The 26,210-nt window shown below is 43.1% G+C and overlaps 1 protein-coding gene across 2 annotated transcripts; it reads right to left on the bottom strand.

The window, feature by feature from the left end:
* Nucleotides 1-12,256: 12,256 nt before the first annotated feature.
* ALKBH1 (alkB homolog 1, histone H2A dioxygenase) lies at nt 12,257-26,205 on the bottom strand. 2 transcript variants are annotated; one of them, XM_053378279.1, is made up of 6 exons: nt 26,020-26,205; nt 20,083-20,191; nt 19,657-19,819; nt 15,584-15,674; nt 14,616-14,809; nt 12,257-13,078 (listed from the first exon to the last, which is right to left on the bottom strand). In XM_053378279.1, exons 1-6 carry the CDS (start codon nt 26,149-26,151, stop codon nt 12,655-12,657), a joined length of 1,113 nt encoding a protein of 370 aa, XP_053234254.1. In that variant the 5' UTR covers nt 26,152-26,205; the 3' UTR covers nt 12,257-12,654. The 2 variants fall into 2 exon arrangements, with proteins under 2 accessions (XP_053234254.1, XP_053234265.1); XM_053378290.1 differs by lacking the exon at nt 26,020-26,205 and adding an exon at nt 25,730-26,004.
* Nucleotides 26,206-26,210: the final 5 nt, after the last annotated feature.

Below are 26,210 nucleotides of genomic sequence, written 5' to 3'. Positions count from 1 at the left end.
GGCTCACTAGAACAATCAACAAATTAATATTGAGATACAACAGAAATACGTTCTTGAATAGATCAAACACATTTCGTAAAAGACCATATTATCTCCACGGTGGCAAACTAGGAAAAAACATTCCCCCAAACGTGTCAGGGAGGAGCCTTAGTAGCTGACGTCAGCCAGGGCACTGCCCTCCCAGGGCAGGTGGAAATGTGCCAGGCAGAGGACTCATAGCTAGATGGCCTTTCTGCGCCTTGATCTGCAGGATGAGATGCAGGAGCAGCATCTGCTACTGGAGTCAGCTAGAGCCTCACCTTCCCAGACCAGCAGGTTTATCTTTCTCCATCACTGCATCTCCAGGCTGATAGAAGCCCGCATGCCAGGCTGTTGCTAAATAAAGGCACATAAACCCAGCAAGAAAAAAAGGCAGAAACTCCCAAATCGCTCATGATTCTGCCAGAGGATAACTCTCTCCCTTTCTCTCTCTCCCTCTCTCTCTCTCTCTCTCTCTCTCTCTCTCTCTCTCTTTACTCCCTTTGTTATGCAGTGCGCCAAGTGCTGTGTGAGTCAAGGCACCGGTGGTGGATCGTGCTTCTGAGCACTCGGTCTGGTTCTCAACAGAAATGGCATTGTGTTTGAAGGCTTCTAGCAGCTGTAATCTGCGTGGTGTTTAGCTGTTACGCCAGGAGCAGCCACAAGGGGGAAGGAGCAGATCAGAAATGGCAAAAGGGATCATCCAGAAGGGAGGCTTTTCAAAGCACGAGATGGGCCACTTTATGCCGGAATGACCTTTTCCAAAGTGGGTTTCGTGGCTGCCATATTGGGCCAGGAGATGTGATATGGGCCTATTTCCGCCTTGTATCCTATAACAAACACGACTGATATCTGCCTCCTCTTTGTTTATCTTGAATGATAGTGGCTGACATGCCCAAATAGAACAATATCCTCCTTGCATGATGGCGTTCAAGAAAGGCTACAGGCTTGAGTGGATCCTGGGCAAAATGCCCCTTTAGGCTTTCCTGGCACTTGTAACATCAGCAACAATTCAAAGGTGGCCAGGTGTGGCCATTTTAATTTCCCAATAATGCCCAGAGCACCTGACATGGCACCCCTCCAAGGGAATTATGGGAAAGTTAAATGCAGGCTTAAGACACAATTGTCATAGAGGGGCTGGAACTGGACCCTGGAGTCTAGCAGCTGTCCTAGGATGCCAGATGTTGACAGCAGGCTGTGTGTGTGTTTTTTAATAGCTGGTTCTCTCGCGTTTCTTCTTTGGAGACCCTGAAACACACAGCAGCCCGTGTGCTTTTGTTCTACTATCTCTGCTGGGGGACCCGCCATGCTCCTTCTGGGGTAGTTTGTCTGTCATTGGCCCCCACCATGCACTTAGCTCTCACCTGTGGGTCCTAGTCAACATGCAGCAGTGGCCGCACCCCAGAACTGGCTTTGACTGATCAGTTAAACAAGGTGAGAGTAGCCAATAGGTCTTTAAACCCCTGGTGAGTTAGGGACTTCCCCTGCTCCAGTGGATTGAGCAGGCGACACCAATAGTGGGTGCAATGGTCAAAGAAGCGGTTTCTGCGCGTGCTGTTGAGGGAAATGAGGGGCAGATGGGGCTCTTCAACTTGGGAAGGTAGCCCATCCAGGAGAAGGAAAACTCTGATCCTAAAACTCCGCTACCTCGCGGGACATCTTTGAGAGAAGAAAAGGCTAAGGAGTAAACCCTACTCATATCTGGAGTTCCTAAAATGATTGGATTGCACCTTGTATGTCTCCTTCCTGCAACTCCTGCAGCCAAGCTGGTGCCAAATGTATTGCTCTACTTTCCTTTGAAAGGGGCCGAAAGGGGGGGGGGCAGTCCTTGTCATCTGGGCAGCGCAGAATCTTCCAACACACTGCCCAGGCTTGGACCCCAGGGAGGTCACTTTTGCCACCAGCTTCTTGTGGGATGTAAACACAGGAGCAGTCAATGACAACATTCCTAGAGTGTACATGTTAGAACATGGGGAGGGATGTCTGTCTAGCAAGCAGGTAAACTTCCTGGGGACGGACTTCCTCCGCATGTGACCAGAGGTGGGTGTGGCCTCACCTGTGCAGGTAAATGACAAAAGCACAGGGCAGGCAGCCATCTCTCTCTCTCTGCCATCTCTCTCTGCCATCTTCCTTCCATGAGGAAACATCTAAGGATGCTCTCTTGGCTCCCAGCCAAGAGAGGAGATAAGGACTATCTTGCTACAAGATAGATTCTAAATGTATTTTACCTTTTTAAGCCTGTCTGCCTTCTGGGATCATATTGTGAACAGAACGTGAGTAAACTCTTTTATACTTTTATAAAGACTGTGTTGTGTCTTGTATTTTAAGAGGGAACAAAGGGGAAATTACCAGAGTAATTATTATAGAGGTTCTAGCGAACCTGTGCAAACGTTACCGTTGCGAACTTAAAGGGGAATGTCTATAAACTCTGCTGATATTTTGGGAACTTGTTAGCACAAATTGGATTAGGATATAATCTCACAATATATCCTCTCCTGCACCCCTGAACATTCCCACACTTCTTGGGTCTGCTGTGTCTGCGACAAGTGTTTCCCCCCCCCAGCTGTGTCATCTTTGTTTTGTTTTCATTATTCTGGTCGATGTTCACTCTCATTCCTTGGCTTAAGAGGCCCAATGTGAGGAAGTTTGACTTTTGCCATATTCACAACATACATTTAAAGCACCATGATACGACTTTAAATAGTCACGGCTTTCGCTAAAGAATTCTAGGAGCTTTCACTTGTTAAAGGTGCTGGGAGTTGTTAGGAGACCCCATTCCTCTCTCAGACCTGTAATTCCTAGGGTCCCCTGGGAAGAAAAATTGACATTAAACCTCTCCTATTATCTATTGTGACCCCACTCCCTGCACTACTGCATTTAGAAAGCTGCAGTCAGGTGTGACTCAAGTTGGGTAAAGTCAATAGGTAGAGCTTGTTTCCTTTAAGGCTTTCCATTTTTCGAGAACTGTGGGAAAAGGATTGGAAATGATAATAGTAGTAATAATAAATACTAATTAGTCGCTTTCCTCACAAAAGCAGCCAAAGTGACTTAAACACTGAAACAATTACAAGAAGCACAACTGATCAAAACCTAAAAAACACATCTGTATAAATAAAAGACATGTCCTGCCCCACTAAAAGAGACTGCAAGTTCCTGAAATCCTTCAAATTGAGGACCAAAAACCTGGCACCTAAAAATAGATTAAGTTGGTGCCAGGCATGCCTCCCTGGGGACAGAATTCCACAAGTGAGGGACTACCACTGAAAAGGCCCTCTGACCCTTCCTATAGGGAACAGCAGTCTTTGGGGTATTGGGGTCAAGAAGCTTTATGTTAAAACCAGCACTCTGAACTGAGTCCGGAAACTAAACTGGCTCTGGGCAGAACCTGTTAAATAGTCTGAGGGGAAAACAACCCGAAGAGGTCAAAAAGACTGGCAAACAGACTTTAATAGAATCTAAGGGCTCATCCAGACTTCTTTTTTTGCACCATGTTTTCCAGTCACAGGTCTCCACTTTAATGCCGCATGTCCAAGTTGTGTTTTTATTTTATTTTAGCTCTGGCACTTTCCCTGAAAAAAAACCAAAACAAACCATTTTACCGCTGCACTGGAGCAAACGGCAACCCACAAAAAACCCAATTTGCTCCGTTAGTTCCGATTCAAACAACTTGGCTGAAGGAATTGAGGGGATGCTCATCAAATTTGCAGATGGCAACAAACTGGGAGGGGTAGCTTAACCTTCAAAGGTGCACTCCTCCAATGTCTCCCAAGACGGACGGATGCCAAGAACGTACTGAACTCCCCTCTCTTTGTACTGTGCTGACTATATGTAACCAAGAAACATGGCATGAAGAATGAGTCTGGCTCCTAGATTCACTTCTGTGTGCTGAATCTTCCATCATTTAAAAATCAATAACCATCTCCAATACTCATCAGTTGGCTCTTCTGAGCCTCATTATGGCTGTAATGTGCCACAGCAAACTATAGTTTGTTTTCCCCTCTTCTGTAATCAACAGGACCTTTCTGTTAATGAGAAAAAAGTTCCTTATCTCTTCCTCAAGTACCTAACAAAGAAAGGAATGGATGCTTATGAGACTCCCTTGGGAAACCTGACTCCCAGGAGCCCTGCTACAGGACACTGCTTCTCTCAATCTCCTTCGGAAAATGCAAAGCAGGAAGGATACTTTTCTCAGGTAATTCAAGGTGCTTAATAAGACAGCACTGAATAGGGGTGTTAAATAGTTCCACATTTTTTCTGTCACCCAATAGCATTTCTCCGTGTTCCCCATGCAGAGGACCTACCACTTGCTTGTTCTTCTTACATCAGACTTAACCGAAGAAACATTTTATTATTATTTCTAACCTGTCCTGCAAGCCTGAGCTCATTCTGAGCTTTAGCCAGCCTTACTTTCCCCCTGCAGCTGTTGGCTGCTCATGTATACTCCTCCTTTGTGGCTTCCTCTTTCTTCCATTTCTTATACATGCCCTTTTTAATTCTCAACTGTAAGCTCCTTATGCAGCCACACCGGTTTCCTTACATGCCTCCCACTTTTCTTTCTTGTTGGTATTGTATGCATTTGGGCCTTCAATATTTCTCTTTTTAGAAATTCCCATCCTTCTTGGATTCCCTTCTCATTGAGTATTTCTGACCACAGGATCACACCCAGTAGTTCCTTCAGCTTTTCAAAATTGGCCTTCTTATTTTTTTTTAAAATAATATTTATTAAAGTTTTAAAGGTTACAGAAAGAAAAAGTAAAAAACACCAACAAAAACAATACAACACATCACAATAAAGAAAAAACAAAAAAATAAAATCCATTAAAAAAAACAAGAAAGAAAAATACAGCGTGTCTTCCCATAACTTATCTTTCATTAGCTTATTTCCTTGACCTCCTCACACCTCCCTTTTTTGTATTCTAGTTCGATTATCTGTTTCAGCAAATCCTTTCCATCTTTTCATATTTTTGTCCTGTAATTTATCTTAATATAATGTTGTTGTAAATAAAAATATGCCCTTTTCCCTTATGGGGTATCCAAGAGCCCATATAGAGTCTTTACATAGGTTCCCTATTGGTAGGAGAACAGAGGCCAACCAGAGAATATTGAGAAGCAAAGCAGCTAGTAAGCCTGATCTTTATTGATCTGTTGCAACATGGTGCTCCCCTCACTCGCAGGAAAGGAGGACCCCCAAAAATGCTGTGCAAGGGCTTATAAAGACTTTTGAAATTCCCATCCTCTAGATCAAGACCACCCCCAGAAACATTATGCATTCATCACAGAAGGGTGTAACCTAAGACCACCCCTCAGATAAGGCGGTCTAAAACAGAACATTTGCATGTTGTTTTCTCCTGTCGCTTTGTTTATTTCCGGTCTGGCAGGTTACTTGATTGGATTTCTTGGGGAGCCTGGGCAGTCTTTTGTAATGATAAGGCTCACACCCTTATTCAAACACAGATTAAGACAGGATTTGTGAAGGAAGAGACAATGGGGAGGCTTTTCCATTTTGACCATGCAGAGAAACATTTGCTCAGTTTAGGAATCAAAATGGTTCCAGGTTGGCTTTCCTGTGCTGATCTATGTACGTGTGGTTATGAACGTTGCCATATATCTAAGACCATAAAATTCCTATCACAATGTAACTTTACTTTCCCTCCTTTCACCAATTAACAGTCAGTTTTTTCTTAATCCTTTATAACATTTCTGCTAAAACCACTTAACATCATTCCAACATCCTTCTAACATTCATTAATTTTACAATGTTTCTGTAAATAGTCTTTAAATTTCTTCCAATCTTCCTCCACCGACTCTTTTCCCTGGTCTCGGATTCTGCCAGTCATTTCCGCCAGTTCCATGTAATCCATCACCTTCATCTCAAAATTGGCCTTCTTAAAATCCAGTGTGTGTGTCCGACTACACTCAGTTTTCCCTTGCCTCTGTATCCTGAAACCCAGGATAATATGATCACTTCCTCCCAAGTTTCCAGGCACTTCCACCTCATTAATCAGTTCCTCCCTATTGGTGAGGACCAGGTCCAAGATAGATGATCCCCTTGTCGGTTCTTCCACCTTCTGGGAAATGAAATTGGAGGAATTTGTCAGACAATAGAGGCAATGGAGGAATTTGTCAGACCTTACACTCTTGGCAGAGTTTGAGTCCCAACAGCTATCAGGGAAGTTGAAGTCCCCATGATTACTATTTCTCTCCTTTTCAAATGTTTGGTAATCTGCTCTAATAAAGCATCATCCAAGGCTTCAGTCTGGCTAGGCGGTCAAGAGCAGACACCCATAGCAAGGGCACTGTTGTTTCTCTCTCCTACAATTTTTACCCATATACTCTCAATCTGCTTTTCATGCTCCAGATCATGGATTTCTTCACAAGTATACACATCCTTTATATACAATGCTATTCCTAGAATCATAGAATCATAGAATCATAGAGTTGGAAGAGACCACAAGGGCCATCGAGTCCAACCCCCTGCCAAGCAGGAAACACCATCAGAGCACTCCTGACATATGGTTGTCAAGCCTCTGCTTAAAGACCTCCAAAGAAGGAGACTCCACCACACTCCTTGGCAGCAAATTCCACTGTCGAACAGCTCTTACTGTCAGGAAGTTCTTCCTAATGTTTAGGTGGAATCTTCTTTCTTGTAGTTTGGATCCATTGCTCCGTGTCCGCTTCTCTGGAGCAGCAGAAAACAACCTTTCTCCCTCCTCTATGTGACATCCTTTTATATATTTGAACATGGCTATCATATCACCCCTTAACCTCCTCTTCTCCAGGCTAAACATGCCCAGCTCCCTTAGCCGTTCCTCATAAGGCATCGTTTCCAGGCCTTTGACCATTTTGGTTGCCCTCCTCTGGACACGTTCCAGTTTGTCAATGTCCTTCTTGAACTGTGGTGCCCAGAACTGGACACAGTACTCCAGGTGAGGTCTGACCAGAGCAGAATACAGTGGCACTATTACTTCCCTTGATCTAGATGCTATACTCCTATTGATGCAGCCCAGAATTGCATTGGCTTTTTTAGCTGCCACGTCACACTGTTGGCTCATGTCAAGTTTGTGGTCAACCAAGACTCCTAGATCCTTTTCACATGTAGTGCTCTCAAGCCAGGTGTCACCCATCTTGTATTTGTGCCTCTCATTTTTTTTGCCCAAGTGCAATACTTTACATTTCTCCCTGTTAAAATTCATCTTGTTTGTTTTGGCCCAGTTCTCTAATCTGTCAAGGTCGTTTTGAAGTGTGATCCTGTCCTCTGGGGTGTTAGCCACCCCTCCCAGTTTGGTGTCATCTGCAAATTTGATCAGGATGCCCTTGAGTCCATCATCCAAGTCGTTGATAAAGATGTTGAATAAGACCGGGCCCAAGACAGAACCCTGTGGCACCCCACTAGTCACTCTTCTCCAGGATGAAGAGGAACCATTGATGAGCACCCTTTGGGTTCGGTCAGTCAGCCAGTTACAAATCCACTGAGTGGTAGCATAGTCAAGACCGCATTTTACCAGCTTCTTTACAAGAATATCATGGGGCACCTTGTCAAATGCCTTACTGAAATCAAGGTAGGCTACATCCACTGCGTTCCCTTCATCTACCAGGCTTGTAATTCTGTCAAAAAACGAGATCAGGTTAGTCTGACATGACTTATTTTTCAGAAATCCATGCTGACTATTGGTGATCACAGCATTCCTTTCTAGGTGCTCACAGACTGTTTGCTTAATGATCTGCTCCAGAATCTTCCCTGGTATTGATGTCAGACTGACTGGGCGGTAATTATTTGGGTCCTCTCTTTTCCCCTTTTTGAAAATAGGGACAACATTTGCCCTCCTCCAGTCTGCCGGGACTTCGCCTGTTCTCCAGGAATTCTCAAAGATGACTGCCAGTGGTTCTGAAATCACATCTGCCAGTTCTTTTAATACTCTTGGATGCAGTTCATCTGGCCCTGGAGACTTGAATACATCTAGATTAGCCAAGTATTCTTGTACTATCTCCTTAGTTATTCTGGGCTGTGTTTCCTCTGCTGAATCATTTGCTCCAAATTCTTCAGGTCGGGCATTGTTTTCTTTATTGGAGAAGACTGAGGCAAAGAAGGCATTGAGGAGTTCAGCCCTTTCTGTGTCCCCTGTTTGCATTTCACCATCTTCTCCTCTGAGTGACCCCACTGTTTCTTTGTTCTTCCTTTTGCTACGAACATACCCATAAAAGCCTTTTTTGTTGCTTTTAACCTCTCTAGCAAGCCTGAGTTCATTCTGTGCTTTAGCTTTTCTGACTTTGTGTCTACACGTGCTGGCTATTTGTTTGAATTCCTCTTTGGTGGTTTCCCCCCTTTTCCATTTTTTGTACACATCCTTTTTTAATCTTAACTCAGTTAAAAGTTCTTTAGATAGCCACCCTGGCTTCTTTAGGCACCTTCCATGTTTCCGTCTCATTGGTATTGCCTGAAGTTGTGCTTTTACTATCTCCCTCTTAACAAACTCCCAGCCATCATGAACTCCCTTTCCTTTTAGTATTACTGTCCATGGGATCTCACCAAGCACTTCCCTAAGTTTTATGAAGTCGGCTTTCTTAAAGTCGAGAAATTGAGTCCTAGTATGCTTGGCTGCTCCTTTCCGCTGTATAGTAAACTTCAGAAGAGCATGATCACTCGCGCCTAATGATCCTTCCACTTCTACCCCACTAACCAGGTCATCAACATTGGTTAGGACCAGATCTAAAATGGCTGTTCCTCTTGTTGCTTCTCCCACTTTCTGGACAATGAAGTTGTCTGCAAGGCCAGTGAGGAATCTGTTTGACCTTATGCTCTTGGCTGAGTTTGACATCCAACAAATATCCGGGTAATTGAAGTCCCCCATTACTACTATCTCCCTTCCTTTTGCATGCTTGGCCATCTGTTCCAGGAAGGCATCATCTATGTCCTCCGTTTGGCTTGGGGATCTATAGTAAACTCCCACAATGAGGTCACTGTTATTCTTCTCTCCCTTAATTTTGACCCAAATGCTCTCACTTTGGCTTTGAGGTTCTAAATCTTGGATCTCTTCACAGGTATACACATCCCTGACATATAACGCCACTCCTCCTCCTTTCTTGTCTGGTCTGTTTCTCTGAAATAGATTGTATCCCTCCATTATTACATTCCAATCGTGGGACTTATCCCACCAGGTTTCAGTGATTCCTATTATGTCATATTTAGTTTGCTGTACCAAGAGCTCAAGCTCATCTTGTTTATTTCCCATACTTTGTGCATTAGTGTACAGACATTGAAGTCCATTAATCATTCCCCCGTGTCTCTTATTTAAGGATTTTTTCCTCCCACCACTAGGTCTGTGTGCTGTTTGCTCCATTCGGTCTATGACATTTGGATGATCATCTTCATCAATTGATAGACTCCTACCTTCAGGAGCACTGTCTCCCTCCCCCACATTAGTCAGTTTAAAGCCCTCCTGATGAGGTTTCTGAGATTTTTTGCAAAAACATTCCTCCCAACCGTTGTGAGGTGCAGCCCATCGCTTGCCAGAAGTCCATCTTCAAGAAACTGCATTCCGTGATCTAAGAATCCAAACCGTTCCTGTTTACACCATTTGCGAAGCCAGTTGTTCACTTCCACTATTTTTCCCTCTCTCCCTGGGCCACGTCGTTCAACTGGGAGGACAGATGAGATGACAATTTGTGCATTTAATTGCTTCAGTTTCCTGCCCAGAGCCTTGTAATCTCTTTTGATCTTCTGGAGGCTATTGCTTGCAGTGTCATTGGTTCCCACATGAACCAAGAGGAAGGGGTATTTGTCAGTGGGTTTTATGATTCCTTGCAGTCGTTCAGTTACATCTTGGATCTTAGCCCCGGGGAGACAGCACACTTCCCGAGACATCTTGTCAGGCCCACAGATCACTGCTTCTGTTCCCCTCAGTAGGGAATCCCCTATCACCACTACACGCCTCCTCTTAGGTCTGGTCGGGGTTCTTCCGTGAGCTGTCCGTTCCAAGGTCGCCTGCACATTCCCTGAGGACTGCCTTTGCTGCTCATCTTCATATACCTGATCGACTGTAATGAGGGAGAGATCCTCAAATGGAGTCTTTATATATATATATATATATATATATATATAAAGGTAAAGGTACCCCTGCCCGTACGGGCCAGTCTTGACAGACTCTAGGGTTGTGCGCTCATCTCAATCTAGAGGCCGGGAGCCAGCGCTGTCCGCAGACACTTCCGGGTCACGTGGCCAGCGTGACAAGCTGCATCTGGCAAGCCAGCGCAGCACACGGAACGCCATTTACCTTCCCGCTAGTAAGCAGTCCCTATTTATCTACTTGCACCCGGGGGTGCTTTCGAACTGCTAGGTTGGCAGGCGCTGGGACCGAGCGACGGGAGCGCACCCCGCCACGGGGATTCGAACTGCCGACCATGCGATCGGCAAGTCCTAGGCGCTGAGGCTTTTACCCACAGCACCACCCGCGTCCCATATATATATATATATATATACTGTTTGTTAAATAAAATGATAGGCAGCCACACTGAGCACAATTTAAAATGTCCCGGGATTAGCTGACCTGCACTAATTGACAGCAGGCAGCCAACCTCTCTTAAGGTAAACCTAAACACACCCCCTTCTTTCCACAACAAGCAGAAGCAGAAGTGGCCATCTCAGGTACATACTTTATATGGGAGATCTGTGAGCTACTGTACACATTATAGTTTTAGAAGTATATACCCCAAACATTTTAATAGTGTAACCCTCTGCATGCTTACTCAGAAGAAAGCTTAAGTATTCCCCTGGAAATGCTAAGAGGGAACACAACAAGCATGTCAGGGAGTCATGACTGGATGCAGCTCCCAGCTGCATTTGCTGGCAAATGTGGGCTGTTTCTGAGTCTCAATGTGAAAGAGAAATGTACCCTCACATGTTATGTGTACCCGGTGTACTCGGTCCCTGCTCTTGCCAACCTAGCTGTTCGAAAGCACGTCGAAGTACAAGTAGATAAATGTGTACCCTCACATGTTATCTCAGGAAAACTAATTTATTAATATCATTCCATATTGAATGCCTGCACAGAAAAGACTTTGAACCATTAATGAAATGCAAGCCTAACATCTGAAAACAGGTGCTAGTTGTTTTCTTTTGAAAATCCTGATGCACCACAGGAATGAATAGCCCAGAGAGAGATATGGAGGACTATACCAAACCCACGCCATGGTCGAGCATTGCAAAGAAATGTCCAACTTCCTCAGAGTTTAGCCATGTAGAGGTGAAGAGATACTCCTTGTTCTGCTGGGGGATATCAGGAACAGCAGAGCTAGACACAGCCTGAAGGAAAAGGTGAGAGTTGCTCAAGGCAGCATGAACAATACTGCAGCATGAACAAAATAACTAAGCAAAAAGGAGGAGGGGAGGAGGAGGAAAGAGAGAGAAACAGCCCTCCAAGACAGATAGGGATCTTTAATTTAAAACAGAGTAAGCTTATTCATGGGAAAAGTGCGACAAAACACCCCTGGGACAGAGCGCTGCACTCTGGCAATTAAAATTGCATTAAAAACCAGATAGGGAAGTCGGAATCCTAAAACAGATGGACACTGAAGACTGTGTTGTCCTTATTTGTTTCAATATATTTACCTTTTGGGCAATAGAGATAGTCGCTGATTAATTTTCTTTCTGGGCGCTTCATCTACAACTTCATTGTTCCTGTTTGTAAAGTCATTCTCTTCTGCTTGCTCCTGAAGGAGGCAGACTGCAAAGATTGCATTATGCAGGCAGCCAAACGGCCTGACGCTGATGGAACAGGGCAGTTTTAGTATTCAGAGACAAGGGGAAGAAAAGGACATATTGAATAGAAAAATCACTACACAGTCCCTAATTATTTTCCTCCAAGAAAGGGAGGTTGTTTTAAATAAAAGCCTCATCCCACCCTCAAAATGAACCCTTGGTATCAGTCAGTGGGTAATAAGCACATTGCAAGGCATACAGCAGGCCTCTCTAGAGCAGGCTGGCAATATGAAGGGATGTACATTCTGCTGCAAGCAAAGTGTCTTTGAATGGCCATTTCAGTCTGAACCAAAGTTAACATTTGGTTTATTATTTATCTGTAACATTCCCTCCTCTTGGTTCCCCTTGTGGCCTCCCACCTAGGCAAGAAACAGACCCATACCTGCTTATTTTAGGCATGACCTAGGGTTGCAAAAATCTGAAACTTAACAGCTGCTCCTTTGGCTGGTGCCTCCCTCCAGTCCTAATACCTCATGGTAATAATAATAATAATAATAATTTATTTATACATACATACATACATACATACCCCACCCATCTGGCTGGGTTTCCCCAGCCACTCTGGGCAGCTTCCAACAAAAAAATACAAATACAATAAAACATCAGATATTAAAAGCTTCCCTAAACAGGGCTGCCTTCAGATGTCTTCTAAAAGATGTCACTTGTAACAGTGAGTAACAAGACAGCTATAAGTCAGGGAATGTTTATTATATTCAGATGGTGTTAACCAAAGCACTGGAGCGACATTCTTTAGTTGTGTGACCTTGGGAGAAAACACAACACAAGTAGTCTTTTGGTCTGAGCCATGTACTTTGCCCACAAAGTTCAAAACGTTTTGTAACAAATCCACTTCGTATGTTGCTGCTCCATCTGGCCAGGTTTCAGCTGCCCGTATCAGACTTGTGCTTTTTTATTTCACTGTGCTCCTCATGATAAGAGCCTACGGAGGAAGCATCCAGGTCTCTCCCTGTCCTGGCTTCAGTTGGGAAGCTCTGACCTTCAGCAAGCACTTGCCTGACAGTCATGTTGACACGGGATGCTTGCAGATACTTGGCACAGACTTGCCAGTCCTCCTGAGAGCAGGGCTCCATAACAGAGTCTTCAGGAAGGCCAGCAGGGAGAGGCAGCTCCAGGCAAGAAGGCAAAGGCTTCCCCTCCAGGTTGGGAAGAATCCTGGGGACTGCGTGGTACAGCAGGCGGCTGAAGCCGGACATGATCATCATGTCCCCGCTGTGCATGAACATGGCCACAGGGGCTTCATCTCGTTTCAGCCCCCCTAACAAAAATATGGATGACTGTCCAAAACTAAACAGAGGAAAAAGAGGGAAGGCAGTTAGTAAAACTGTAGCTATGGGAAGATTTTACCAGCTATTCTCTTCTCAATAGGCAAGGTGGAAGTTCTGCTGCAACTTGGCACACATAAAGACCACCCGTGTTGTGCTGTATTTTTGTTATAATTTACATAATACATATGCACTTTCCAAAGTGTTATCTCATTCAACTCTAAAGCAAACAAACAGCTCCCCACACCCTTCCTCTTATGGTACTTTTAACACGTTTATTAGGGAAAGAGCTGTAGCTCAGTGGTAGAACATCTGCTTTACATTCAGAAGGTCCCAATTTCGATCCCTGGCATTTCCAGGTTGGTCTGGGAGACACCCGTGCCTGAAATCCTGGATAGCCGCTGCCAGCCAGCGCACAGTTCTGACCTAGATGGACCTGACTTAATTAATAATAATAATAATAATAATAATAATAATAATAATAATAATAATGTTGTTAATTATACCCCACCCATCTGGCTTTGTTTCCCCAGCCACTCTGGGCGGCTTACAGCATATATTGAAACATAATAAAACATCAAACATTAAAAGCTTCCCAATACAGGGCAGCCTTCAGATGTCTTCTAAAAGTTATATAGTTCTTTATCTCCTTGACATCTGAAGGCAGGGTGTTTCACAGGTATGGGGCAACTTCCAAAATATATTAGCACCTGAGACAAATTGCAAAATGGTGTCCTACTCCCTATCATTGAAGAAGGGTTAGTGAAGATCTACATCAGAAACAAGGGTGGGGGGAGACTAAATATCTACATTGGGATCTGCTGCCGCTGTGGATCCTGCCACCCGAGGCAGTGGCCTCACCTTGTCTCATGGGTGAGCTTGCCCTGTTCTTATGTAATGGTCAAAGTTATTCACAGGGCCAAACCACACAGGACACCTGACAGCACGTAGCTTGTCCCAGGTGTTATTATTTTCTTTTACAAAACGCAGCCATGAAGGCTTGGTGGGGTGTTTCTCAACTATCTCCCAACTAGTGATTTTTCTGCTAAAATTCCCTCTCCATTCTAACCCCAATAATAGAAATTATTTATTGGCACTTTCCCCAATGTAAACAGTAAAGAAAACGAAGCATTAAGAAGTACTCCTTCACCGCTTCTTCCACAGAATAGGTCTTCTATTTTGGGTTGTAGCCTTCACTTGCAGTCTGACTTCAGTTTACAGAGAAGAAACTCAGGAACAGTGCAGAATGTTGGGGTGGACAAAGGTCAATTGACAGGCTAGCCTACAGGGCTGTTATTGGGGGGCGGGATACGGAATCAATGTTTATAAATGAAATAAACAATGGCTCCCATAGACTTCAGCAATCCTACTATTCTGGATCAGTAGTCGATTGCTGCCCATGATCTTGATCTGCCCTATTTCCCTACACTTCATACTTCCAGAGGCAAGAAGTTTGCGCTTGCCACATGAAACCTGTCATTTGTACACTTTAATCAAGATGCATTAGCTAGAAGATGAAAGGTGTACGCTGCCTTCTACAAAATGTTTGCGTAGCCTACCAGAATGATAGAAGCGGTTGAGAATAGTCCAATTCGGACTCATCCACGTGAATTCCCAGAGATGAATCAAAGTGATAGTAGTTGAGGATTCCTGCTTCCGCTTGGAAACGTGGAAAACCACAAGCTTTAGCCACTTGCTCCGAGAGGAAAGCCAAGTCAGATGGAAAAGGCGTGTAGTGGTTGGCTGAATATTTCTGGCGAAGGAGCAAAAGAACAACAACAAATACGCAAACAGAATTCCAGAGGAACAAAGCCATCCTATGAACACATCCAGTCGTGACTTAAAGTGAGTTTTAGGTCAATGCCTGGCTGTGTTGGAGCCCACTATCTCCTTTCCAAAGCTGAGGTGGGGAAGCAGATTAGGCAGCTTCCCCTACTGGAGTTCCAAGTGTAACATCCATTCAAAATGGGCTTTAGAGCCTCAACTGTCACTTCCTCTGCTATTGCCAACAAGAAGCTCAGTTAGTGCTAGCGGTTGCAACAGTGATTTTATAGTTCAGACCCAGGAGCAAAAATCAAGACACCCAGTATACCAGACATGACGATTAATATTTTTCATACAGGGGTGACATAGTCCAGAATCTTTCCCACAAATTCCTAAATACAAACTTCCCTGAACTAGAAACCTCAATATGGTTTGCTAAATGTTTCTGATGAGAAGACTGGGAATAGGTGGATTTCTTATTAAGGCCAGACAATAAGCAGATAAGGCTGCAGGCTCATTTGGTTAAGCATGTCTGCAGCATGCTGATAGACAATTCTTTCTCACTCTACCTCAAGTTTTCAATCTGATTAGAATGTTTTGGCTTCAAATATCTTTAAGAAGCCATGGGGTCTTTAGCAGAAAGCTTGCACAGTGACTTTATGCTTACATTTTCTAACCACTGCAAAAATAAAATCAACAAATATTTGCTATCATATTATCTTCCTGTTATACATTGCCAAGAGGCTCTGTTGTCCTTGAATACCTTTGTATTCCAGTTATAATGGTAACCCAAAGTCACCCAGCGAAGCTTTTCCAGTAAAGTTTTTGAGGCCCGTTTGCTGGAACTTTTGTTTCTGGAAAGATACAAAAGAAAATTTTTTTAAAAATCAATTTCAATTATGAATCTCTGCAAGAGTTTCATACAGAAAGCCAAGTTTCTGATGCAGCTTAATACAATTCTTAACTTTAAAAAAGCCTGCCCATAAAGCTTGATTCTCATTATTACTTGTACAAATGTGAGTGAGTTTTGATCTGTGCTACATTATCAACAATAGGTTCAATGATAAAAATATAAAGGGAAAAAATGGGCTGTGAGCTGAAGGGTCGATTAAGGCAATTCACAGAAAGTATTTTGGAAAAGTGAAATGGAACTATGGAAGGGTGAAGAAAAGCTGGATAAGGTGAGTATTTCCAAGACTGGGAAAGATGTCAATTTGTGTAGGAGGCTTAATGGAAAGCTGAGCTGGTCTGACTGGAGGAATTAAAGTTCCATCTTGAAATATCTTTGAATTTAAAGTAAATGAAACCCATTCCATTTTTCTCTTGCAACAATATGGCAGATTGCCTATCAGAATTCATGTAGGATTGCATTTGATAATGATAAAAAGATCATGTTTCCCAATCCACAGATAATTGCATGTTCCTGTAACTTGTCATTTCAAATCAATGAAATACTAAGACACGCAACTTGGGGGCCTCTTTTCAGAGCATTTTGATAAATGATAGTGCCAAGTGGCTCAAATTCTTTATTATTATTTATCACTTGTGAAGAACCTAAAATTTTCTAAGCAGTGTACAGATATATTTTTAAAGGGTAGTAGCTGCTGGCAGGCTTAATATCCAATAGATACAATACAAAAGGAAAACAAGATGGGGAGGGTAGAAAAAAGCACACAAATTCAGGCCACCAATTCTTGAAGTTACATAATCTCAATAGCAGTATCTGATCTGGAAAGCTGGGCCTCCCTATCTTTAAGTGCACAGGAAGAAATCCAACTTGCACCCACTACTACTATCCTTTTTTAACAGAATAGATTATCCCATTTCCTTCCTTAATCTCACCGGGGGGGAAATCCAGTCATTTTTGTGCAGTAACTTTTTAGCACTGCCTGTGACACTGAGATCCACAAGCAGCCTCAAGCTTCCAAGACACAGACAAATTGAACTGAATTTGGCACTTGCAAATTAATTTTCTAAGTGCCTAGAGAAACTATGTTGTAGTTGACTGAGAGACACAAAGTTCATGACATATTTTTAGTAAGCTGCTCAGGTCTTCATATTTTCATGTAGCTTCACAAGCAATTGCTGTCGTGCATAATATGATATTCCACACTGCTGAGAACAAAGCAGCAGGGAGAACTGCAGGTCAGGATTAAAGAGCACTGGAAGAGCTGGGTGAGTGGGAGGAGAAACAGCAAGTGAGTTTGGAGATCTGGTTGAAGAACACTGACACATCTTGGCAGGGTGCCCCTAATTAAGATGGCAGACAGTGCTGCACAGCAGAACTGAGATGCATCTGCAAAACTTTGAAAACTACAGAAGCTCCAGAGTAGCAAAGAAATGGCTGTAGGTCACAGAGCTATGCGTGGAAAGGTGCAGGGAAGCCTCCAGGTCTCCCGAGTCCACCTACATTGAGTTTTGTGTATGTATGCAATTCAATTTGGTATATTCAAGTTTATAATGCTTTCTTTTTTCTTTCCCTCTGTATTTTTTTGGGAAGCTGCCCAGCATGGCTGGGGCAACCCAGTTGGTTGGGCAGGGTTTAAGAAATATATTATTATTGTTATTATTATTATTATTATGGCATCACTGTCTTCGGGCACTATGAAATTAGCTCCAAAATGAAAGAGAATAGATATTAAAAGTTTGCCAGTGGGATCTGCTTGCAACCACCAGGTCAAGGCAGACACCCAACATCTCTGACCATGGAAAGAGGTCTACACCACATTACCTTAAAAGCAGAAATACACTACAGTGGTACCTCTGGTTGTGAACGGGATCCGTTCCGGCGCTCCGTTCGCAACCTGAAAGGAACGCAACCCGCGTCTGCGCAAGTGCGGGTCGCCGCTTCTGCACATGACACCATTTTGCGCATCTGTGCATGTGGCGAAACCCGGAAGTAACCCTTTCTGGTACTTCCAGGTCGCCACGGGACGCAACCTGAAAAGACATAACCTGAACCAAACGTAACAAGAGGTATGACTGTAGCTTCCAAATATTTATTTATTGGGGTATTTCTAAACCATCAACTTGTTATAAGTCAGTTCAGACATCAAAATCAGAGAACACACCCAAAAGCCCATATTTGGGCAATAAAAAAGACTTTTAAAATAACAACTGAAAAGAAGCGCAAATCACCTGACTTTACAATTTAAGACCTCCCAAGGCAATTACACAGTCACTGTTGAAATCCTTTATCCTGGTGCTGGAGGAAAGTTTTATAGAGGTAAAACTTCAGCATTTAAATTTCATTGCTGGGTCAAATAGAACCGGCAGCCTTTACAAATAACTGGCTCCATGTGCAGATAATGACAAGTTTTAATTACATTACTCTGCAAGTGCATTTCAGCCTCATTTAATCCTTTGGCCCCTTTGCTTGACTGGATGCCCAACTGTAATGTCAAAAACTCAGGTCAAACAACTACAAATAAGGTTAATTCACTGCCATGCTGCAAAAATTGTATCTCCAAAACTGCTTGAGCAGCGCAGCTTCCTCTACTGCTCACAGAATAATCAAAGACAAAAAAATCCTCAGAGAAAGAAGTTGAGGTAGAAGAAATCCTCAAGGGAAAAGAGGAGAAAGCCTTTCACTTTCTTGGCTAAGTCCAAGATTTCAACTGCTTACATGATTGTTCTTACCACTCTCCCCATCACTATAAGTAGCTAAAGGTAAAACAAGGACCCTGGATTGTTAAGTCCAGTCAAAGGCGACTATGGGGTGTGGCGCTCATCTTGCTTTTCAGGCCGAGGGAGCCGGCATTTGTCTCCTGCTCTGACCTACAGCAGGAATTGTTCTAAAGTTGTCTGGTAATAGGGAAGCATATTATTATTATTATTATTATTATTATTATTATTATTATATCCTTATACAACCCTAATTTTGACATAGTCACATGTAATAGGGTGAATGAACAGCATAGAGCAGCACAGAGGGCCTCTAAGTTCATGAATCCAGTACTGAGAATAGTTAGCAACCAAGACAAAGCTGTCTCTTGAAATTAGTACACTATGGATAAACATCAATGCTTTTTTCATGTATTTTTTTTTATAAAAAGTAAATACCTAGTTTGTTTCAAAGAACAAGTTGGTTAATGTTAAATAATCTGAACAGAAATATGTTAGCACCTTGGTTATTCTTAAATAGAACCAAAGACAATACCAGACACGTAAAACACAGTTAAGAGACTTTATTACTTATAAACATATTTATATATAACTATTCATAAAAAAATCAGAGCAGTTAAAACAATTGTGCATACAAAATACAATAAAAAAATATAAAAGTTGAAATCAGAAATTATTGTGAATATGCTCTCAACTGTCTGAATAACCCTGACAGAATAGAAGCTTTCAGCAGGCATTTGAAAGCTGAAACAGCAGGTGTCTGCAGTATCTACTGGCAGAGTATTCCACAATACTGGGCTGATGACACTAAAGGCTTGAATTCATGATGTTGTTGAATGAGCCAACTCTGGGAGTGATCAATGGCACTCATACAGATGGGGTCAGTGATTATTGAACTGGGATATAAAGGAGATACAGTGGTACCTTGGGTTAAGTACTTAATTCATTCTGGAGGTCCGTACTTAACCTGAAACTGTTCTTAACCTGAAGCACCACTTTAGCTAATGGGGCCTCCTGCTGCTGCCGTGCCGCTGGAGCACGATTTCTGTTCTTATTCTGAAGCAAAGTTCTTCACCTGAAGCACTATTTCTGGGTTAGCGGAGTCTGTAACCTGAAGTGTATGTAACCTGAAGCGTATGTAACCCGAGGTACCACTGTATGTAAATGACTTTTTATCAAATTGCCTTGGGATTATTTGGAACCAGGACATACCGCAACTGATGCTGACTCTTCCCCCACAGATCAGTGGTTTCAGTAGAAGACATGTGCATATCCAAATTGCACACATTAGGCTTCTGGGTGTATGTCTTCAGGCACTGCTTCACCCAGTGACGCTGGCAGCCAGGAAGGAAGGGATCTGGGATAAATATAAACCCTAGACAAAAATGAAGGTGGATGGGTAAGAGATTGTTAGGCCCTCTATACATGTGAGCACTGAAAAGAACGTTGAGAAACAGCAGGAACACAGAGCTTACAAGTTTACAACCTATGTCCTTCAGAAACAATACAAGTTGCTACAAGCTGTTCTCCCAACTAAATCTGGATCATATAAAGTTTATATCATAAATAATGAGAGAAGCAAACACCACATCAAAAAAGTCCTCCCCTGCCCCTCGCTTGTCATACAAACACACTCACCTGGATAGTTTTTGAGGCCATAGGCTTTCCATTGATTAACTGGACGCAGTCCTGCTCTGTAAGCATCGTGATCACTTACTGAGGAAAAACTCAGGGGAGAGCTGACAATCTGGTGGCGGAAAATTGAATATGAGACACCTGAAACGTGGCCCACAAAACCTGGCTGAATTTTATTAGCCAGTAGTTGTGCCCATCACCAACCCTAATCTGCCCCTTGAAAGGAACTGAGTCTTAAATGTGATGTCAATACGTTTCAGAGAGGCTAAGTTCATCTACAAAAATAAGCCCCAAACTTCCTCATTAGCTCAGAGTTGAGGGTGCCTTGTCCCTTACTAAGCTGCCTGACGGATCTCTCCAGGGCCTTTTCCCAACAAGAGCAGAGAAACCAGCTAGATCTTGTGCTGAGTTTGGACATGCTCAGAAAACACCTTGATATTTCTCAAAGTCAGCCTTCAAGAAGAGCAGCTGAGGGGGGAGGAAGAACCTTGCCAGTTTAAATATTCTGTGGAGAAGGCAAGTTTATACTAAAAGTTCACTAAAATATTTTAATTACCAGCAGAGTTCATTGGATAGTGTTACCTTTAAATTCAATGGGTTATCAAAGTTAAGTCAATGGGGACAACGAAGCAAAAGTTAATAGTGTTTTTCTTAAATAAGTGGGCCTGATGTTAGTTGTACTGGGGCTGGACTGTGCCTACTATCTTTTAGAGTCAGTTACTATAGCTTTAAAATGGAAATAATAGTAAACCCAGGAAATTGAACTTACACTCAAATTTTCCCATTGATGCATACCTATCGCACTGATTCGCGATGCTTCCTGAAATCTACCAGGTTGTGAAATACCTGAGTCAGAGGCATGTGCTATATTTAGAATTTCAGCTCTTCAAAGCAATATAGTATTTGTTTTCATTACAGGGGAACTGTCAGATAGACAATAAAGCAGCAGTTGCTTCTCTGGACCTGTGATGGTTTTTGTGGCACATTTTATTTCTTGATTCAGTAGGTTGTGAAACCTGAAGTCTGACAAACAGCTCACTTTTCTGTCTGCACCATAATCCCAGCATTATGTACGATTATGGCTATCAACACAGGGATTGCTAGTGCTAGAAAGCCACAACATTTTATAGCCTGTGGCAGAGTAGAATCCCAATTTCAATTGGGATAATGCATTAGTTTCCAACTCTGGTGGATATGTGATTTTAATTGAAATTACAAACGATGCTGAAGAAATAAGAGGGTAATCATAATTATGCAATCTTGAGGTCTGAAGAGCTTCTTTCTGTGACAGAAATTCTCCTTGGGAGGGCTGTAATTATACAGCACTCATTACAGTATTAACTGAGGACCAGTAAACCTGTCTAAGCACTGGTGCTAGTCGGAAATTGTTAATACCTAGTAGTCACTTTTAATATGTTATTCTTAATGAAATAAAAAGGGATCTTTTGTTACTGAAGACAGTGTTAATCCTCTGTCACCCTGAAAATGTCACCTTTATTGTTAATTTTCTCTTCAGTAGTTAATTTCCTGCAACAGTCAGAAGATAATGGGATGAGGTGGGTAAGAAGCAATAGGCAAGACAGAATCTTCCTTTCTGAAACATGTCTGATAATAATGCAAAGAGGCTTTAAAAAAAAGACAGGGAAGAGACAGAACACACAGTGGAGAACTAACTAGTAAAATGCATAACACAGTGAGCACTCCTATGCAGTTTCCTTACAAGGTTACACTGAACTTTTGTGACTTGTCACCAGCGTTTAAAGCCCATTGATTAAAAAAAATCAAGCACAGAGAAGAACACATGTAATTCGTATATTTGCCACAGACAAGGATGATAATAATCAGAGGCACTGTGGATGTACCAAACAAGTGAGTGGGCCATGATACAGGTCTCTCCTTTCAGCTTTAAAGAGCAATCGAAGGGATAAGAAATCTACATTAAAAACGTTCAACAGCAATATTCCAGAATTAGGACAATTGTCTGTGCATTCTTATACAGTCTTTTAGTGTGCACAGAAATTTGCATATTCATCTAGATTTCTGACAACTAGTTGCCCATAATTATCACTACTTCTCCATTGTCATGTGTATAGACTGCCAATTATTTTTCAAGACAATGGCTAAGGCACTGTGACCAGTAAAAAGATTACCCTGTTATTTATTTCATAAAATGTATATGCCACTTGATTGTTAAAAAACCATGAAGCGACCCCTTAAGTACCAAGTAGGTGATTGTAACTTTAGTTTTCAGAGGCAAGAACCTAAGCTCAGATATGATGCATATTAAAATTGCCTTGAGGCTCATACAAAAGACAAATCACATATTTAAACAAATAAATAGTCTTTAAAGGATTTAGACTTAAGAACCCAAAGCAGAACTAGCTAAAGGGAGAGATATTCAGAGAAAAACCAGAATGCCCTCCCCACCCCACTAGTTTTCTACCTACCGTATTTTTCGCCCCATAGGGCGCACCTAGTATTTTTTTGGGGGGAGAAATAAAGAAAAAAAATTTTATTTCCCCCCCAGGCGCGGGGCTGGGGTGGGGGAAGCCTGAGCTTCTCCCGACCCCAGAACAGGCTGCTATCCGCAAGCCTAGGAAGCCCAGCAGGAAGTCGCACCGGGCTTCCATGGCTTGCGGAGAGCTGTCCGAAGCCCGGGGCGCGCTTCTCAGCGCGCCCCAGGCTTCAGGATGCAGACATCTCTCCACAAGCCTTGGGAGACCGGAGGGAACTCCCGCGGGCTCCCAAGGCTTGCGGATAGCTTCCTGAAGCCTGGAGAGCGAGAGGGGTCGGTGCGCACTGACCCCTCTTGCTCTCCAGGCTTCAGCGAAAGCCTGTATTCGCCCCATAGGACGCACACAGATTTCCCCTTCATTTTTGGAGGGGGAAAAGTGCGTCCTATAGGGCGAAAAATACAGTAATTCCTCATAGTAATCCCACCTGACCCCACACTCTGGATATTTGCACTCCTATATCTCACCATTTTTTATTTATTTAAAGTTTATTTTTTAAAATTTTTATTTTTTTATTTTTTTGTAAGAAAAATTTAAGATGGTAGAAGTTAAGGTAACAGGAATACTGTGTTCTCTTCATGTTTATGTATGTGTTCTTATATCACAGAAAGATGTCTAGCACATTCCTAAAGGAGAGCTCAACAACCTATGCCTATTCTTTTCTAAAACTGAGCAACTAGGCAGGACCCATGTCAGTCTGTTGAGGCAGCATTGAGCATCAGATAAATCTGTGGGAATGTAATTATAACTTCTTTGATTACACATGAAAAACCAGCTATCTGGTAAGCGCACCTGAGCATAATTAAAAGTAATCTGCTGAACACGTGAACAATTCCAAGGTGGCCTTCCTGTGTCCAGACAGCGAGTTGCTTCCTTACTGCAATTTACAATCTGAGCACAAGAGGTGTCCGGCGGTGCTGCAACTCTAGGTGTGTATAATGATATTGTATCCAGAGGTAATTTTCTCAAAGAGCTTTATGAAATTAACAGGCTGAAAGTCTAACCCCATTTACCTGGGAGTAAACCTCACTTGATGGCAGAAAGTGAGGAGGAATTAAAGAACCTTTTAATGAGGGTGAAAGAGGAGAGCGCAAAATATGGTCTGAAGCTCAACATCAAAAAACCGAAGATCATGGCCACTGGTCCCATCACCTCCTGGCAAATAGAAGGGGAAGAAATGGAGGCAGTGAGAGATTTTACTTTCTTGGGCTCCATGATCACTGCAGATGGTGACAGCAGTCACAAAATTAAAAGACGCCTGCTCCTTGGGAGAAAGGCGATGGCAAACCTAGACAGCATCTTAAAAAGCAGAGACATCACCTTGCCAACAAAGGCCTGTATAGTTAACGCCATGGTTTTCCCAGTACTATCTTCCCATCACTATGTATGGAAGTGAGAGCTGGACCATAAAGAAGGCTGATCGCCGAATAATTGATGCTTTTGAATTATGGTGCTGCAGGAGACTCTTGAGAGTCCCATGGACTGCAAGAAGATCAAACGTATCCATTCTTAAGGAAATCAGCCCTGAGTGCTCACTGGAAGGACAGATCGTGAAGCTGATGCTCCAATACTTTGGCCACCTCATGAGAAGAGAAGACTCCCTGGAAAAGACCCTGATGTTGGGCACAAGAAATTGAGGGCACAAGAAGAAGGGGGCGACAGAGGACGAGATGGTTAGACAGTGTTCTCGAAGCTACAAACATGAGTCTGACCAAACTGCGGGAGGCAGTGGAAGACAGGAGTGCCTGGGGTTCTCTGGTCCATGGGGTCACGAAGAGTCGGACACGACTAAACGACTAAACAACAACAACAAGCCTCACTGAACTCAATGGCACATACTGTGGTACCTCGGGTTAAGAACTTAATTCATTCCGGAGGTCTGTTCTTAACCTGAAACTGTTCTTAACCTGAGTCACCACTTTAGCTAATGGGGTCTCCCACTGCTGCCGCACCACCACCGCACAATATCTGTTCTCATCCTGAAGCAACGTTCTTAACCCAAGGTACTATTTCTGGATTAGAAGAGTCTGTAACTTGAAGCGTCTGTAACCTGAGGTACCACTGTATGTCTGACTATAACCATTTCCCTTCAGTGGAAAAGATTAGAATGCTGGTGACAGATCAGTAAACTGTAGCAGCTGTAAGATGCTAATCTTTAGAAAATGCCATGAATATCAATAAATGTATCTTTGCTTGTGCAGCAAAAAAAAGATATCCTAAAGACAGCCAGCCTACACTTAGGCCCAGGCTATCCAAAGAACCATTTTCTCTCAAATGAACCTGGCTGGGCTCCAAGATTTTCATGACATGCCACCCTCACAGGCCTTCTTGGTGACTGTTCCCAGGCTGGAACTCCCTTACTAGAGAGGCTAGACTGGCTCCCTCATTATCCTTCTGCCAAGAAGTGAAGACTGTAATCTTCTGGTGGGTTTGGGGGAGCTAACTGTTCTTAAGGAAAGGGCTTTTAGTAGTGCTGCACTGTTTTTTTCTTTACTAGATTTGTTTTCATATGATTCTAATTCTCTTATAGTTAAAACAAACATGGATAAAAAACAGAAAGCTAAAAGCATATGAAAGATAATAGTTGAAAAGTAATTGAACTATTATCTTTTATATGCTTTTATCCACGTTTGCTTCAATTTTTATGACCTACTGTTCTGGGAGAAAAGTTGGGATATAAACGAACAAACAAATCATCAGTATTTGTAAACTATTATAATAAAAGACATTCATTTCTCTAGCTGCCCACAACCGTTCATGAGGATTCAGTTTACCACTCTCCTTCACCCCTTTCACCAACAATCCCAAAAGCACACTCCAATCAGAAACGTAGGGTCATTTTGTGGAAAAGCCACACTTTGGTAATAGTGCACACTGCCTTGAAGACGAAACGTTCCAGATTTAACCGCTGGCATCTCTCTTATGGCTGGTTAAAAGGCTAACAGTCTAGATTTTTCATATATATATATGTATTTCATATATTCATGCGCCTTATACAAAAAAAAGCAGAATCCTGTATTGCTTCAGACTGCACGTGTGTGAATTATATTTTTGAATGCTTGTGGCTGCTTGCATGCAGCGATATGCTGTACTAATCTCTTTTTAAAATTACAATTAAAAATCGACACTCTCCCTACCTGAGGAATTCCACACCTGAGTGCACATGTTGTGGGCGGCTGGCCTAACCCCCCCCCCAATAAGTTCAGTTCTGCCACAAGAGGAGCCTTCCCACCTCCATCCATCCATCCGGCATTCCTGCTCAGCTGCAAATACAGAGGCAAAATCTGTTCGGGGGATGGAGGAGAGAAGGTTCCCCCCCTGGGGGGGGGGGGGCGGCGGCACGTGCAAGAACCCGGAAGGGGCAGCTGTCACCATGGAGACAAGAGCGTGCGTTGGCGGTGTGGTAGGGTACTACCGTCCGGTTTACCTGCCGCGCCGCTGGCTTCGAGAAATCAATCGCCCCAGAAGGGTCCGAGCCCTCCCACCGCCGGTAGAAGCGAAAGAGCCGGCGGAAGGCATCCTCGCCACCCTCCCGCGCCGAGACGGCGCCCGCCGCCATCTCAGCGCCGGGAGTGACCTTGCTCGCGCTCAGCGGAAAGGGCAAGAGCGCGCCTCTCC

This window comes from Podarcis raffonei, chromosome 1, assembly GCF_027172205.1.
Source record: "Podarcis raffonei isolate rPodRaf1 chromosome 1, rPodRaf1.pri, whole genome shotgun sequence".
In the NCBI taxonomy this organism is placed as follows: domain Eukaryota; kingdom Metazoa; phylum Chordata; class Lepidosauria; order Squamata; family Lacertidae; genus Podarcis; species Podarcis raffonei.
Note: the sequence above shows the minus strand (reverse complement) of the source record. Positions and strands in the feature narration are given on the sequence as shown.